We start from the raw sequence: 15909 nt of genomic DNA on the forward strand, positions 1-15909 counted from the left end.
CTGCACTCAGCCTGAGCAGCAGCTAGTATTTGTAAAATAAATACTCATACACAGAGCAGACAGACAGACAGACAGGCTCACAGTGTGGCTGGTCTTGAACATGTACCACCATGCCTAGCTGTTTCTTCTCTGAGCCTCTGAGTAATGTCAGTGAGTTTGTCAGGCCTGCCCTGGATTCACAAAACCTCACTCAAGACAGTTTAGGCTCCTCATAAGAGTGGACACCGCCATTCCTGTAATAAGGAGCCACTACTGTAAGGCTTTATTGCTAGGTGAATTCTGCACCACAATTTCTGTGCTTCAATTCTTCTCATCTACAAAGTAGAGATAATAGTTCAGTCGATAAAATGCATGAATACTATAGAGGGTCCCGAAGGCCTGCTATGTGGTAAGCACTCTCTAAGGATCAAAAGGGTTTTACTGTTATTTTGCTGAGATGATAGACTCAAAGAGTGAGGTCATGAAGACAGAAAGCAGCACGCAGTTTTGCATCCATTGCATCAAGCCCCCTCCCAAATTAATAAGCTTCTACTGAGAGTGATGCTTTTTAAAATAATTAAACTGACATTTATTTTACGTAATGATTATTTAGTCAGCAGACCATCCCTTGTCTCTTGGGAACCCACTTTAAGGGAAGCATTGTTCTGGGTAGTGGGTGGAGCAGAAAAGCAGGTGAGAACTGCCCACGGGGAAGTTGGTCATTGCGGAGAAGCGGCCATGGCTCACTCTGTAGCCTTAATGCCACAGCTACGTCCGTGAACGCAGCGTGGTGCCCAAGCTTACCATCTTCTTCAGGCTTATTTCTACCAAATCCTTTATTCCTTCTTCATTCTCTTCTTCAGGAGAGTTCTGGAAGAGACTATTCTTCAACATGTCAAAAATATTTTCTCGGGAAATATAAGCATCTCCATTTAAATAATAAACTTCAAAACAGACTTTATAAGGCGTAGGGATCAAAAATTGAACAAACAAAGTATCATTAGTTATTTCAGCAGAAGATAATAAAGGATAAACATACAATTACTGATCTGACAAACAGCTTCTTTTATGACAAAGAGCTTCTTGTTCAATTTCTTTCCACGGGAATAAATACCCCATGGTGGTTTGAATGTGCTTGGCTCAGGGAATGAGTGGCACTATTAGGAGGTGTGGCCTTGTTGAAGGAAGTGTGTCACTGTGGGGGTGGGCTTTGAGACCCTCCTCGTAGCTGCCTGGAAGCCAGTGTTCTCCTGTTTGCCTTTGGAACAAGATGTAGAACTCTCAGCTCCTCCAGCACCATGCCTGCCTAGATACCACCATGCTTCCCGCCATGATGATAAATGGACTGAACCTCAGAACCAGAAAGCTAGCCCAGATTAAATGTCCTTTATAAGAGTCGCCTTGGTCATGGTGTCTCTTTATGGAAACCCTAACTAAGACATACCCTTAGCAGGTGAAAGAACAGCTCACAGTTCCTGGATTTGGGGTTTGAAAATGGTATTAAATTGCAATAGAGGAGGTGGATTTTTATTGATCTACTTTTGTTTGTATGGTTACGTATGTGTGTTTACATGTGTGTGGTGTGTTTATATTTCTATTTATGCATATAGACCATAAAAATTATAAAAATGAACCACATACTTTTCTCTATCCTTGGAAAATGGTTTACATACACACACACACACATACACACACACACACACACAAGATAGTGAACTAGGTAAGCTCTTTGGGGTCTGCCCTTCTGTCCTATGTTCAGACTTCTCTCTGGAGAGTAATTTTTCTGTCTTCCACCTCAGATGACCTTACTCATATCCTGGGAAGGTGGCAGTGAAGTAGCTTTCCTGGAGTTTATTAATAGTCTAGTTAAATGTTTTAGCAAACACCAGGAATATAAACTGGAGTGACAGATGAGTTGGGTATCCATTAAATTCCTCCAGTTCACAGCATAACATACAAGTTGAAGAACAAGCCTCCTGTAAAAAACAGTGGTCCCCTAGATGAGCTTCTAAGATGTGTAAGAAGGCTTTTGGGAAGCAGGATTGGAGAAGAAGCATCTTCCTCAGCGTGATCTATTTACTCTACTCAGCCACACAGCTATGTCCCCCCTAGCATTCCCACAAGGACTGACGACTTTGACATAGCTGTCCCATCCTCAGTGAGACTGATGTGAACCCTGCAAGGTTGGAGGAGAAGGAGAGCAGGGGGCGATGGGTTAGAGTGGTTGTTTTAAAATGTGTGAGGCCCTGGATTCAATCCCCAGCACTGCTATCCCAAACCTTGGAGAGTGGGAACTATCATGAAATATTAAATGGGAAGAGAACTACAGAAGAGCACAGAATTATTAAATCTCAGAAGTTTGGGTGTTCAAAACGCTGTTATATAAAGCTTTAGGTGCCTTTAGCTTAGACATATTTTTTATTAGAAAATCATGTGTATGTGTCTATGTGGGTGTATACCATGTTTGCACAGGTACCTACAGAGGCCAAAAAGGATATTCAGTCTCCCAGAGCTAGACAGATTACAGGTAGTTGTGAGCATCCCAGTGTGGATGCTGGGAATCAAACTGTGATCCTCTGGGAAAGCTGTGAGCACCCTATTCTCTCTCTCTTCCAGGCTTCTTCTTTATCAGTGTTCCAAGTCAAAACTTCAAGTGAAAGAGCAAAAAGAGATGCAAACTTTCTCAACTACAAAGAACTCTGCAGTCTTTTCTTACGGGAATGGATAATCTAGGCAGTTTGTTCCCCCTGACCACTGGTGTCTAAAATGGTTTTTAATTCTATTTTCAGGATTCTACACAGGGAATCCTGACAGCTGGAGTAAAGCATGGGAAATGGAGGAGGCAGGGTAAGGTGTGGGGGTCTAGGGGGAAAAGGAGGAGGAAGGAGCGGGGCACAAGAGTACAGGCAGGTCAGAACGACAGGAGTAAAGTATAGGGAATGGAGGAGGGGTGGAGCGGGCAGACCAGAGCTATTACTGTAGAGATGTAGAGATGTGTAGAGAGGGCAAGTTTCCCAGTGTTCAGTGTTCCTCGTATTTAGAACTCTATCGGGCTTGAATTGTCTTCTGCTTTTTCTCACCTCCCTCTCCTCCTCAGTCATAAAGACCAGGATATTCATGTGTGAACTGTTAGGGGGTGTTGAGCATCGTCCTCATGCACATTTTCTTCAATGAAAAGAAAACGAATGACCCAGAGTAACACAGACATGACCCTACATCAAGGACTGCTTCCTGCTGAGCCCAGAGGCAGGCCCTTAGCCTGGTCAGCTGATCAGAGTTAGACCATGACCTTAGCGCTGTTCTTAACTGGAACTGTAGCCAAACACCCACTCTAATGACAGTTGAGCATTCTAGGCTTAGTAAAGGAAATGGGTCACACATAGGTCCCCCAATTCATCGTTTGTGGGGTTTTTCTTACTTTTTTTTAATACTTATATTTGTGAGTACACTATGACTGTCTTCAGACACACCAGAAGAACGCATCAGAACCCATTTCAGATGGTTGTGAGCCACCATGTGGTTGCTGGGAGTTGAATCAGGACCTCTGGACGTAACCAGTGCTCCTAACTGCTGACCCAGCTTTCCAGTGCCCCCACCCTGAGGGTGTAGAGGGCTGTTTTTAGCCCCTTTAATAGGCCATTTATATTCTACTTCTGTATGTGACCTAACATCCTCATGACTATGGGTAAATTCTTTGGAGTGTTTCTAGCAGCCCAAAAGCTGACAATGCCATCAGACAGCACAGAAGGCCTGGAACAAGTCCCTACCATGCTGTGACCACACACCTAATATTGTCACCAACAGATTTTCAAAATGTTGTTTCGTTATTACAGAAACCTCACAAATTCCACATCTGGATGTGGAATTTGGATAAACCTGAATCTGTGTTCCCAGGCTATGGTCACTACTAGTTATCTCAAAATAAACTCTCTCCTGTCATTTTTGCAGCGATGACTGTCACCACCTTAGCACACTGAACACAGGATTGATGGCATTAGCACCAAGCCAGTAACCCCTCTTACATCTCATCTTCTCTTCAAAAGTCCCTCGGAGAAACACTGTCAACCCTTTAATCCACTCTTGTAAATTTACATGGTTATCACCGTCTTTGTCAAATACAAAGAACACTGAAAAAGAAAAAGAATCTCTAAGTGCATTGTAGCTGAAATTGTTTTATAGTGCCCGCCCCTGTGTTTAGACAGAGTATTTCTTACTAACTGGGGGGTGGGGTGTTGTTGTCTTTTGAAAGAATCTGAATGACTGGAAATGGGGTTTTCCCCCCTGTAAGTTTAAATCAGAAGGGTCATTCCACACAATGAACAATAATAGTCTTCACTTCTGATGTTTTATATAGTTATTATATATAATAATATATAATTATTATTCTATATTAGAGCCAAGGAAATCCTTGGAGCTAATTAATGACATAATTTTAATTTTCAATAATAGAAAGTGAAAAAAGTAAAAATGTTATAGAACTTTCACAATCTCAAAGTAAATTGTGTGTGTGTGTGTGTGTGTGTGTGTGTGTGAACATGTTAGGCAAAGATCAAAGGACAGCCTGTGGAACTGGTTCCCTCCCTCTTTACCTGCTGAGCCATCTTGCCAGCCCAATTTTTAAAGTTACCCATGAAACTTTATCCTATAGAAAACTTCAAATGTAATTTGTCCTTTGGAGCTGAGGGATGTATTGATGTTTTGATTATGGTGATGATTTCAGGGGCCTGCATGTGTCAAATCCTATCAAAATGTACATTTCAATGATCTACCACAAAACTTAACTTGGTACATCAATCCTTTCCTGTTTTAGATATCTGACTTTTAATATTTCCAGTATAAGGAGTCGCCATTTTTTACACTGACACACTTCTATGAAGAAAAAAAAAGCCAATTAATGATTTACATTGGTGGTGTGTACTTTCATGATTCACATCTGTGATATGTGCTTTTGTGGTTAAAAGTCCTCAGTTGTTTATCCTTAAAAATTACTAGATTCTTTAGTCCAGTGGTAGTTATTTTTCAAAACTCCTCTGCAAAGTCCTGAGTGGATTTGTACTAGAAACTGTCCTTACAACTGTCCTGGGTTCTGTTTCCCTCACTCTCCGACCACAGTTATTCCTCTCCAGTGTAGCATTCAAAGTCCGGTCTCATGAAGAGGACATGCAGACCAATTCAGCTTTTGGTTTGTACATTTTGGTTTGTTATGACTTCTTACCCCTATTCATCAGCATATCATTAGTCATTCCAAATATGTTCTGCAGGACTCCTCGAAACGTGTTGCGGTCCAGCCCGGTGTTATCAACCTTCCCAACAGGGCATCCCACCAAGCTATAGAAAAGTTGTATGAGACATTCAACTTCAGATTTGTTGACTGTAAAATGAGAAAAAAAAATAAGATGCAGATTTAACCACCATGTTATTCAAAGCAATTGCAGCTATTAAGTTATGATGCCAGATGGCCATACGTGATGTGAGTTTGTTATTGAATAGTGTAGTGTTTTGTCCGTTAGATCTGCAGGCTTCAAACTGGAAGTTTGGAATACTCGCTTGTGGTTCATTAGAGACTTAGAAAGTGATGTTTAGGGCTGAAGAGATAGCTCAGTAGTTTAAAGCACTGACTGCTCTTCCAGAGGTCCTGAGTTCAAGTCCCAGGAAACACATGGTGGCTCACAACCATCTGTGATGCCCTCTTCTGGTATGTCTGAAGAGAGCTACAGTGTACTCATATACATAAATAAAATTTGTTTAAAAAAATAAAAAAAGAAAGTGATGTTTAGACACAGGTGACTTTGGTGCCACCAGGACAGAAACTGAGCATTCAGCCTGGGGTTGGGGACACTAGACTTTAAGCATCTGGACTGTTTCCATTTCTTTATTAAGATTTATTTTGGTTTATGTATATGTTGACAGGTGTCTTCCACCATGTGTATCTGTACCACATGTGTGCAGTTCCACGAGAGGCCAGAAGAGGGCACCAGATCCTTGGGAACTAGTTGCAGATGGTTGAAAGCCACCATATGAACTGAGCCTGGATCCCCTGCAAGAACATCAAGTGCTCTTAAACATAGAAGCACCTCTTTACCACATTTCCATTTCTTATCCTAAACAGGTAAGACTTGATTTTTTAGTGCATTCTCTAGGAACAGCTGAGTACTATCCTGGGTACGATCTCAGATTCTTCTGTCTCAGAATGTTTAATTCTGTGATTGTCTTAGTTAGGGTTTCATTGCAGTGAAGAGACATCATGACCAGAGTAACTATTGTAAAGGCAAACATTTAATTGGGGGTGGCTTACAATTTCAGAAATTCAGACCATTATCATCATGGTGGAAAGCATGGCAGCTTGCAGACAGATTTGGTGCTGGAGGAGCCAAGAGTTTTACGTTTTGATCTGAAGGCAGCCAGAAGGAGGCTGTCTTCTGCACTGGATGGAGCTTGTGCATAAGATCTCAAAGCCCACCCCTCAATGACACACTTCCTCCAACAAGGCCACACCCACTCCAAGGTCACACCCACTAATACTGCTACTTCTCATGGGCCAAGCAAATTAAAACAATCATAGTGACTCAGTAGCTACTTGAGTGAACTAAAATATGGAGTGAGAGCTGCTTGCCATTTTTTTAATCCTTTCTTCTTGTTTGTGGAGGAAGGTGAGGAGATACTTTAATACTATCTTTGGGATGATTTTAGGCTACCCACATGAAAGCAGTGAATATATGGCAAATACTCAGTGTATATGTGGGTTTGAAGAACATTGTTCCCAGGACAGTGACTGATAACTTAGAGTATAAGCAATTTCAAAGGTGCTTGATAACATTTATTTTGTAAAACAAATTAAAATGTTTCTTAACATAATTTCATACTATATCAGTGCAATGCTGAAACAGGATATAACGGCTAAGTTCTGTTCAGCGTCTTAAAGGACACGGAACATGGCCAGTGAGCAGACACAGACAGGACTCCTGCCCTCAAGGCTGTGGCAGACTTGTCAAGACATACATACGGAGCTGTGGTATGGTTCAGTGGTAGAGCACTTGCATAGTGTGTTTGCTCTCCAGATACTAAAACAGTGTGAAGAGTTAAGTAAATGAAGTAGAGTAAATCAAAAACCAAAGGAAGAGATAGTCAAGTGGGGAAAGTGCCGAGTGATTAATATCCAAAGTGGAGGTGTCAACCGGGGCTGAGTCCGTCAAAGGGCCAGGCACTTACCTAGAAGGCAACTTGAAGGTTCGGAGCTTCTGAGTTCTGAGGCAGCAGGTGGGCCCATACCGAGGCATGCTGTCACATCTTACAGACAATGTAAAGCTTACCAAACAATTCTGGTTGATAACCAGACTTGGATTTAAGGACAATCACTTTCTCAATACATTCTTGAAATGATTTCTGAATGGAAGACCAGCAATTTGTATTCTGCTACATGATCATAACCTGTCCAAAACACACACACACACACTCACACACACACACACACGCATGCACGCACGCACGCAATGCACATGCATACTTTTTTTTTGAGACAAGATCTCACCATATGGTCCAGGGTGGTTTGACATTCTATATCACTTCAGTCTCCCAAGTACTAGTGTTACAGGCATGGGCTGTTGCCTCCAGATACGTGATTTTCACTAGAGAAGTGAGGTCTAAGAAGCCTTCCTTTAAAACTAGTGAGATTTTTCTGGTGTGGTGACACATGCTTTTCATTCCAGCACTGAGGAGGCAGAGACAGGTGGATCTCTTTGAGTTCAAGGCCAGCCTGGTCTACAGAGTAAGTTTCAGGTCAGCCATGGCTACACAATGAGAAATGTCCTAGCTCAGAAAAATAAAACAATAGTGATATTTTCATGACTGTTTCCACTAATACAGTGAAAATGAGATCCTATGATGGAGGGCAATTTCAATTGTCAACTGTCACACTGCCATTTCCTCTGACCTCCTCTTGGAGGGTCATTCAAACCAAGGAAGTAGATGAAACTGATGAGGTTCAGGAAGTAGAAGTCTTGAGGAAGCTCCTGAAATCTGTGCTTTTAAACCCTTACCCAAGGTTATGTAGGTGGTAACAGGTACTTGGGAAGGGCTCTCTGACTGCCTGCAAGTTGTGTTCCACCAGAGATGCCAATGTAGGTTTTCTTCTTGACAGTTTCATGTATGTAACAAATTTTAGTCTTTCTCACCTGCCGTTACTCTCACCCAGCCCCACACTGAAACCTTTCCCCACTTTCATGTCGTGTGTGTGTGTGTGTGTGTGTACCCCATGGAGTTTAATTACAGTTGCTTGCATGTCCATGTCTGGGAGGCTGTTTACCTCCAGAGGTGCATGGGTAACTTACCAATGGCTACACCACTGAAGAAAGTGATGCCCTTTTCCCCAGCCATCAACTGTCAGTAGTCCCTCAGAGGGCGGGGCTCATGAGCCTTTCCCTTTTCCATGATGAAATGTTGATAGGTCTCACTCTGGTCTTGTGTAGGTAACCACATGCTGAATGAGTTCATTGGTGCAACAGCAATGTCATGTCAGGAAAGACAGCATTGCACCTCCCCCATCCTCTGACTCTTTCCTCTGTCTCCCCTCTCCTGCAATGCAATGTTTCTTGAGTCTAGAACGGGGTGATTTGGGTGACCCATTTGGGGCTGAGCAGTCAGTCCATTGTGATTATTTCCGAACTTTGACCAGTTGGGCATCTCTATATAACTGCTGCCTACTGCAACAGCTTTTTTGATGAAGACCAAGAGCAGCACTAATTCTATGCAAATGTTAATTATTTAGAAAGTGGTTTGACCATGTCCATTTAGCCTAATGAAAGCAGTGGGTTCCTCTTTAGGTACTATGCTCTCCCTGCCACCAGCTCCTGATCAAGTGCACAATACCAGAATGTGTCCCAGCCTCTGGAGCAGGCCTTGACTGCAATTAGAAAATGGTTACCCACAAAACATCCATACCATTACCACACCAGTAGACAAATCTTATCAGGTCATTTGTTACTGTAACTTTTAGTATTCACAGCTAGTTAAGAGTGGTGGTAACTTTCCTCCCCCTGAAGTTTGCAACAGAACCATCTAGCCAGCAAGAAGCATCCAGCTATTCTAGCCTGATTTCTCTAAGTTCTGTGACCAAAGTGCGAGTGTCTTCAGTAACAGGGTCTTACCATCAAGTTCTCTTGGAAGCCAAGAGCAACGGCAGTAGAATGTATTATTTTGGGGCTTCTGTAACCAACACATCATAGGCAAGTATCCCATACCTGGCACTGGGATCTTAGTTCAATAACAAGGCTTCTGAGAGGGGCACTAGGGGCTGCAGATTTGTCACTGTCCATACTAGGGTGGGCGTTTTGATGAGACAGCAGCCTTTGAGTCATCCATGCTCCTGTGAAATCCCTCACCCGCATTCCTAAATAAACTCACTGGTTCACCCAGGTAGATTTGGATCTGTGATATGTTGTAGATATCTTAGACAAACTACATAGGTATCTCCCCATGAAAAATTGCACATCACCTTGGCAGAATCTAGAACCACCTAGGAGATAAATGAATTTCTAGCAGCTTAAGTGAGGTGGGAAGACCTACCCTAAATGTGGGCAGTGTCGTTCCAAAGGGAGAGCTGAGCACCAGCATCCATCTGTCTCCCAACTGTAGGTGCAATGTGACCAGGTGCCTCACATGCTTTCGGACACATCTCCTTAAACTGTGAACCAAGATAAGCTCACAATTTAAGATACATGTCTTTTGTTGGGCATTTGTCGTAAGAGCACTACAGTGACTTTAAAGGTTGGGACATATAGGGGGTGCAGCTGCTCTGAGGGAAGAAACCTAGATGGTTTCTTCTGATGTGGGCATATTATACTCATGAACAGGGTAGATTTATTCATTCATTCATTCATTCATTCATGGCCTTGAGGTCATGATCGTTAGCCTCCCACGTGCAGGGGTGACAGATTTGGACTGCTACACCCAGCTGGAATAAGCTTTAAGTGAATTAATAATTGATCAGCTTGGACATTTTTGAAGTTTTCAGATTTCCCTAAGAGCTACAAGGATAGTGCAGAGATCTCTTCCTGGATCCTTTCAATGCAGTTGAAGCTTACGGACCCTATGGCACTTGCTCAAAGCTCATCACTGTAGACTATTCCTAATGGTAGACTGTAATTGTATCTTAGCAATTTCCCCACTAATGGCCTTTTACTGTGCTAAGATCCAGTCCAGGATAGCACAGCTGGTTGTCCAATATCCTCTAATCTGGGATCATTTCCAGTTTTTCTTGGCTTTCATTGTTTGGCAGTTTGGCTCTGATTTTGTGAAGTGTCTCATGTGTCTTGGGGAGCAATGCCACAGAGATGTTGTGCTGCTTTTATCAGTCAACAGAAAGCCACATATGTGGTACGGTCTGAGTGGGTTCCTCCTGCTATATGTTGAAATCCCTCCAATGTGACAGTTTAGGAAGGGGGGCCTTTTCTGTAGTGATTGTGTCTGGTATCCCTATAAAACAAGATTCCAGTAACCTACCAGCTAGAAAGCAGGCCATTTGGTCTCGCTTGATTTGGACTTGGCAGCTTCTAGAACTATGAACACTGTAGACTTCCAGGCTCACCTTACATTATCCCTTTACTTGTTTATCTATTACTCTCCCTGCCCAGTGAGTTCTAGTTCTTTTTACCTGAGAAAGCAGCAGTGGGATTGTTGCTATTGCAGTGCAGCTTCTAAACCTTCCACAGAGCTAATCAAGAAATATTTATGCAAACTAAGCACACACTGGCATGTTGTTGTCTTACAGATGCCTAGAGGTGGCCCTATTTATGGGTGTTATGGGTGGCACCCATAAATCTTGACTCAATCAAGCCTAGGGCCAAGAAACAAAATCCCACCAATCTCTGAGCCCACCCAAGCTCGGGAATTGAAATCTCAATCCTCACCTTGGTCTGCTCCCCCACCGTCAAAGATAAATCCTAGATAAACTGCCTTCTACTTAGTTGCCCAAGCAGAGGCAGCCACCATCCTGGGTTTCCCTCCCAGTCAGTCTCTCGTGTGAGGTTTGTTGTGCAGTGTGACTCTGGGATTCACTGGCTCCCTCCTACCTCAGCTCTAACACTTGTGCTGGGGAAGCCTCCCCCTGCTGGGGCAGAGCTGTAACACTCCTGTAAGGGAAGCCCCTCACTTCAGAGTTGCAACTCTTACAGCCACTGTATCTTAACGAGTGAAAAGCTTAATATTCAGTCTGTCCTTTGTCTGGGTGGCAGTACGTCTCTTCAGAGACTTTTGGTTATACTCATAGTGTATAGATAGATTCTTCTGTTAGGTTCAAAGTTTGCTTCTCTCTTGTAGCTCAGGTTTGTCTTAACTACCGATCCTTCTGTGTCTACCCTCTCGAGGATACACACAGGTGTGAGCCACCACTCCCAGCTTGTGTGGTGCTAGGGATCAAACCACATCCATGCTTTAGCAGGCACCCTACAAAGGTTTATGGCCTCTTCACAATCTCCTATCATACATCAAGGGACACAGGCGTCTACTCCAGAGCTGTGAGCCCAGGGCTCTGTCATGTAATCACCTTCTAACAAACTAAGTTACTGACAATAGGGTGTTAAACATGAGGTCCTGTGAGAATGCAGTTTGCACAGCCACAAAGCCAGTCTTCAGAGATTCCCCTGCCTCCACGCCTAGATTAAAAGACAACTGTTATTGGAAATGGGATTAGAACTATGTCTTTAGCACTGTACCACCCAACAGACCTTCCTGATATGTTCAGATCTGTAATGTTCAGTTTGGTAGCCATCATACATAGGTGGACACCGACTCCTGAGAAGCAGCTAGTGTGACCAAGAAAAGGGCATTTTAAATGCCAACCATTCACAAATGGTCACACATAACTAGTGCCTACCTTACTGAACACGGCACCTCTAGAAAGTAGTGCAAAATTAATAGATACAATTTACACTACCTGTAGAAAACAAAGCATTCTAGACTGATAGGGGAAAAAATGCAACAGTTGTGTTATAAAGACTTCCTTTGTGAGGTCACTAGCTTTTTGAGAGTCTGAGAGTCACTTAGTAGTGTCTGTTGACCTCCAAAACCATTTACATTACTACTAATAACAGTAGCAAAATTAGTTATGAAGTAGCAACAAAAATAATTTTATGATTGGAGTCGCCACAGTTAGAAGTTGAGAAACACTGCTCTAAACCAAAGCCCAGGAAAGTTCCTGCCTAGAGTGCTGTATACCGAGAAAAATTATTAAAACTGAAGTTCTCTTGAGCAGCCTAGGGCAAACCCAATCGCTCTATGCCTGCTATGTGGGAGCACACAGTACAGATGACCACAGAACTGCCTCCAGTGAAGTACAGGGACGACTTGAGAATTAGGAGAACAATCCTTTGTGTAAAAATCTCTCCACCTGACAACCTGTACTGACTTTGTAACCACCAGAAAATCTAATGACTAACAGACTTCAGACGACTAACTCTAAGGGCTGGTTCTCTGTGAGAATCTCTAACTTCATTGGATTTGTCTGTAAACCAAGTGTAAAACAGGCAACTGGCTAGACCAGGGTCCCAGCACTGGACTTACTACAGTCTAACTAGACCAGGGTCTCAGCACTGGACTCACTACAGTCTAACTTACATAGACCAGGGTCCCAGCACTGGACTCACTACTGTCTAACTTACAAGCTAGACCAGGGTCCTAGCACTGGACCCACTACTGTCTAACTTACAAAAGGGACCATGAAGGGATAGCTGGGCTTAAACATTCAGGGTCTGAGTATTTTGAGCACAACTGAAGAATTAATGTCAATATCTTTGAAAAAATGAAGAAATGCTGAAGTTCATTTCTTTTTTCAAACAGTATCTTTGCAAGACTATATACAAGATATGGTACTGATCAATTACTGCAAATTTGTATGTTTGTAATTGCTTTCAAGTAACATATTATGGTATTAAACACATGTGTAGCAGATATAGCTAAAATATTTTGATTAGAATGAGGAATTAAGATTTTTAAATGCATACAAAATTTCCTTTTCTGTTATGGTAGGCTCCATTTCAAAAGCAGTAATTGGACTAAGGGAGATGTCTCAGTTTTAAAGTGTTAGCTGGGCAGGACCTGAGTCTGGGGTCCCAGCATGCATGTAAAGAGCCAGGTACGGCAGTGACTGCATCCCAGCACTGGAGAGGCAGAGACAAAAGAGCTCTGCAGTTAGACTAGTGAGCTCCAGCTTAGAGCTACCTTAAAAAACAATTTAGCAAGAAAGCAGACACTCATCAAGATCTACCCCTCCCAGCCACTACATACACCTCGTGTGTGTGTGTGAACGCATGTGCGTGCCATGTACACACAGGCAATCATCAGTGTTTACTGTATTCATTACTGGCTAACTCTACAAAGCTTTAGGGGTTATCTAAGAATGAAGTCGTAGCAGGGTAGCAAATGAGAAGTGCTTGAGAGACTCAAGATATTTTATAACCCAAGAAGAGAAAGCTGAGTTAAGCTTATGACGGTCAATGTTGTGTTTATCCACCCGAAGTCCCAAGGGAGATCCGAGTGTTCGAGACTGGGTGAAGTTAAATAATGCCAACACCTAGCAGACTGAAACTTACCAGTCAGGATCTTTTATAGTTATGTCTAAGGAAAACTCTCAGGATTGTACCAAAACTTTCAGGGCAAGGATTAACAAAACTGATGTATTAAATTTGGTTTATAGGCAAATACTTGTCACATGAAAAATACCACACTATTAGGACTTTTGGGGTTTTTGTTTGTTTGTTTTTTGGAGACAAAGGGTCTCACTAAGTAGCTCTAGCTAGCCTGAAATTCTCCTGTATACGAACACGCCACCAAAATTATATTTAAAAAGGGCTTGTGTAAGTGTGCATACAAACATGCCATATGTGCCAGTGGGGGTAAGAACAACTTTGTAGACAAAGTTTTCTCCTCAATTTTACACTGGAGACTATCAGATGTGTACTCCAGCATCAAGCTCCTCTACCCACTGACACATCCTGCCACCCCGGCCCTAAAAACTCTTATTTGTGGTTTGTGTTTTAAATCTTGTTATTACTAGACATGTGTACAAACACGTATGGAGGTTGGAGAACTTTTGGGAATTGTTCTCTTTCCACCAGGGGCTTCAGGAGTCCAAGTCAGGGCATCTTATTGGCTGAATGAATCATCTTATTTTTTCCATTAGTTCCCTGAAGTACAGCAATCTGAAACTGAGTTTTGTGCTAGAAACCACAGAGAACTGGTCAAAGTAAACACTTATAATTTAAATTCTTATTGTCAACTGAATAAAATCTATGCTTTGTTGGCAGATTCTTTTGCATTTATGACAAACATTCTCAAGACATTCTCCCGACATGGGGAAATGTGCCTGACACCTGGCGGCTTAAATGTTTCTAAATACAAGTGTAATGGTTCACTTGCTTATGTGCTTTTATTAGTAATTTATTATTATTTTGTGTGTTTTGGACTCAGCTTTATGAAGCTGTGCAGCAGGTCCTTTATGTACCCAGCCATCTCTTTGGCCTCTTACCACCACTCCCATAACCCCTTTTTTGAGACAGGGTCTCGATATGTAGCTATGACTGTCCTGGAACTTACTATGTAGACCAGGCTGTCCCCAAACTCAGAGATCCAGCTGCTTCTGCCTCCTGAGTGCTGGGATTCAAGGCATGGCTACCATGTGTAGCTGTACTTTTTCTAAATGACCAAGAATATTAGAAATGGACTCATCATATCCGGTTCTAGAGCACTCCCTGATGTCCAATAAATCATCAACCAATTCACTGAACCAAGGTGCTGAGGCAGGGTTAGGGATCTGCTGGGTACTTACAGCTCTTGACAGTTTTTCCGATGGATTCTACCAGTTTCTTCATAGCCCTCTGCTCCATCAGAATGGCTTCAGCTCACTGCTTTCCCAAAGGGTCCACCTCCAAGCTTGTATCTCAAGCTGGTACTAACTCTACAACTCCAAAACAGAATGTGGCCATGGCAACTTCCCAGCAACCACACAGAATGTTCTCAGTTTGATGAACAAGTGGAGCCTGCCATTCAGTGCATACGCAGCCAAGCTGTTGTTCTTTATCTTATCTCTGAGGATAAACATCATGTAAAATGGTATTTCATACTATTTCAGTGCAAATTAAAAACATTTTTCTTCCTACTTGAACATATGATCACAAAGCCTTTCTTTATAGATTGCCAACAGCTCCTCCGAAGGCTGCCACCTACTCCAAGTCACCAAGCACCTTCTCACACAGCCTCATATACAGGAGTTTTTTAAACGTAAAACCCACTTTCTTGCTTCCAATTTAGAACTAACAGTAGGAAAACATGGTCTCACTGTGCTACACTGACTAAAACGTAGCATTTTATCTTTGTGTGAGACCTTAGAAGATCAGCTATTAAGCTTCTAGGCCTTGTGACATTCACAGAGACAAAGCAATACTAAAACTATGGTTACAATTTAGTACACAATATTCTTTTGGGGGTGTAGTATTTCTGCTCTACCAGCCTTATGATCTAGCCCTGAGATACAGGTACACATATCCCCAGTCCCTCTAAGTTTTCAATAAAATAGAAAACAACTTCTATAACAAAGCAGAATGGTGGTAGGGGAGGAGCTGTTCTCAAAATCCTCCTTATAAATACACCTGAAGAACGCAAATGATTTTAAATAGAAATATGGCTAATTTTTTGTGTGAAAGCTACAGCTAAGTTTGCAGAAGCAATTCACACTACTGTCCCTGAGGCAACAACACTGCTGAAAGGGGAGGGGAGGGGAGGAAAAAGCAGGGTTTAGCAGGCTTTGTTATTTCAATCAACAAACTCTGAAAAAGACACAACATTCCACCAAATCACTTATTTTCTCCCTTCTCTAATCTAACAAACAGCTGCGTCTTACAGGTTGTGGCTGTCATATTCTAGAATAGCCCATAGTCTGCC

At 42.4% G+C, this 15909-nt stretch overlaps 1 protein-coding gene across 1 annotated transcript in view; it reads right to left on the reverse strand.

Moving 5' to 3' along the window:
* Positions 1–14892, reverse strand: part of LOC114630206 (EF-hand calcium-binding domain-containing protein 1-like) — a 17805-nt gene extending 2913 nt beyond the window's left edge. The window contains exons 1-4 of the mRNA XM_028778304.1: positions 14798–14892; positions 5195–5350; positions 4002–4106; positions 784–935 (exon numbers count right to left, since the gene is read on the reverse strand). Of these exons, the coding sequence (XP_028634137.1) occupies positions 784–935; positions 4002–4106; positions 5195–5350; positions 14798–14855 (471 nt within the window). The 5' untranslated portion in view covers positions 14856–14892. The remainder of the gene's footprint in view (positions 1–783; positions 936–4001; positions 4107–5194; positions 5351–14797) is intronic.
* Positions 14893–15909: the final 1017 nt, after the last annotated feature.

Source organism: Grammomys surdaster, unplaced genomic scaffold, assembly GCF_004785775.1.
Source record: "Grammomys surdaster isolate TR1022 unplaced genomic scaffold, NIH_TR_1.0 333, whole genome shotgun sequence".
NCBI classification, from domain to species: Eukaryota; Metazoa; Chordata; class Mammalia; order Rodentia; family Muridae; genus Grammomys; species Grammomys surdaster.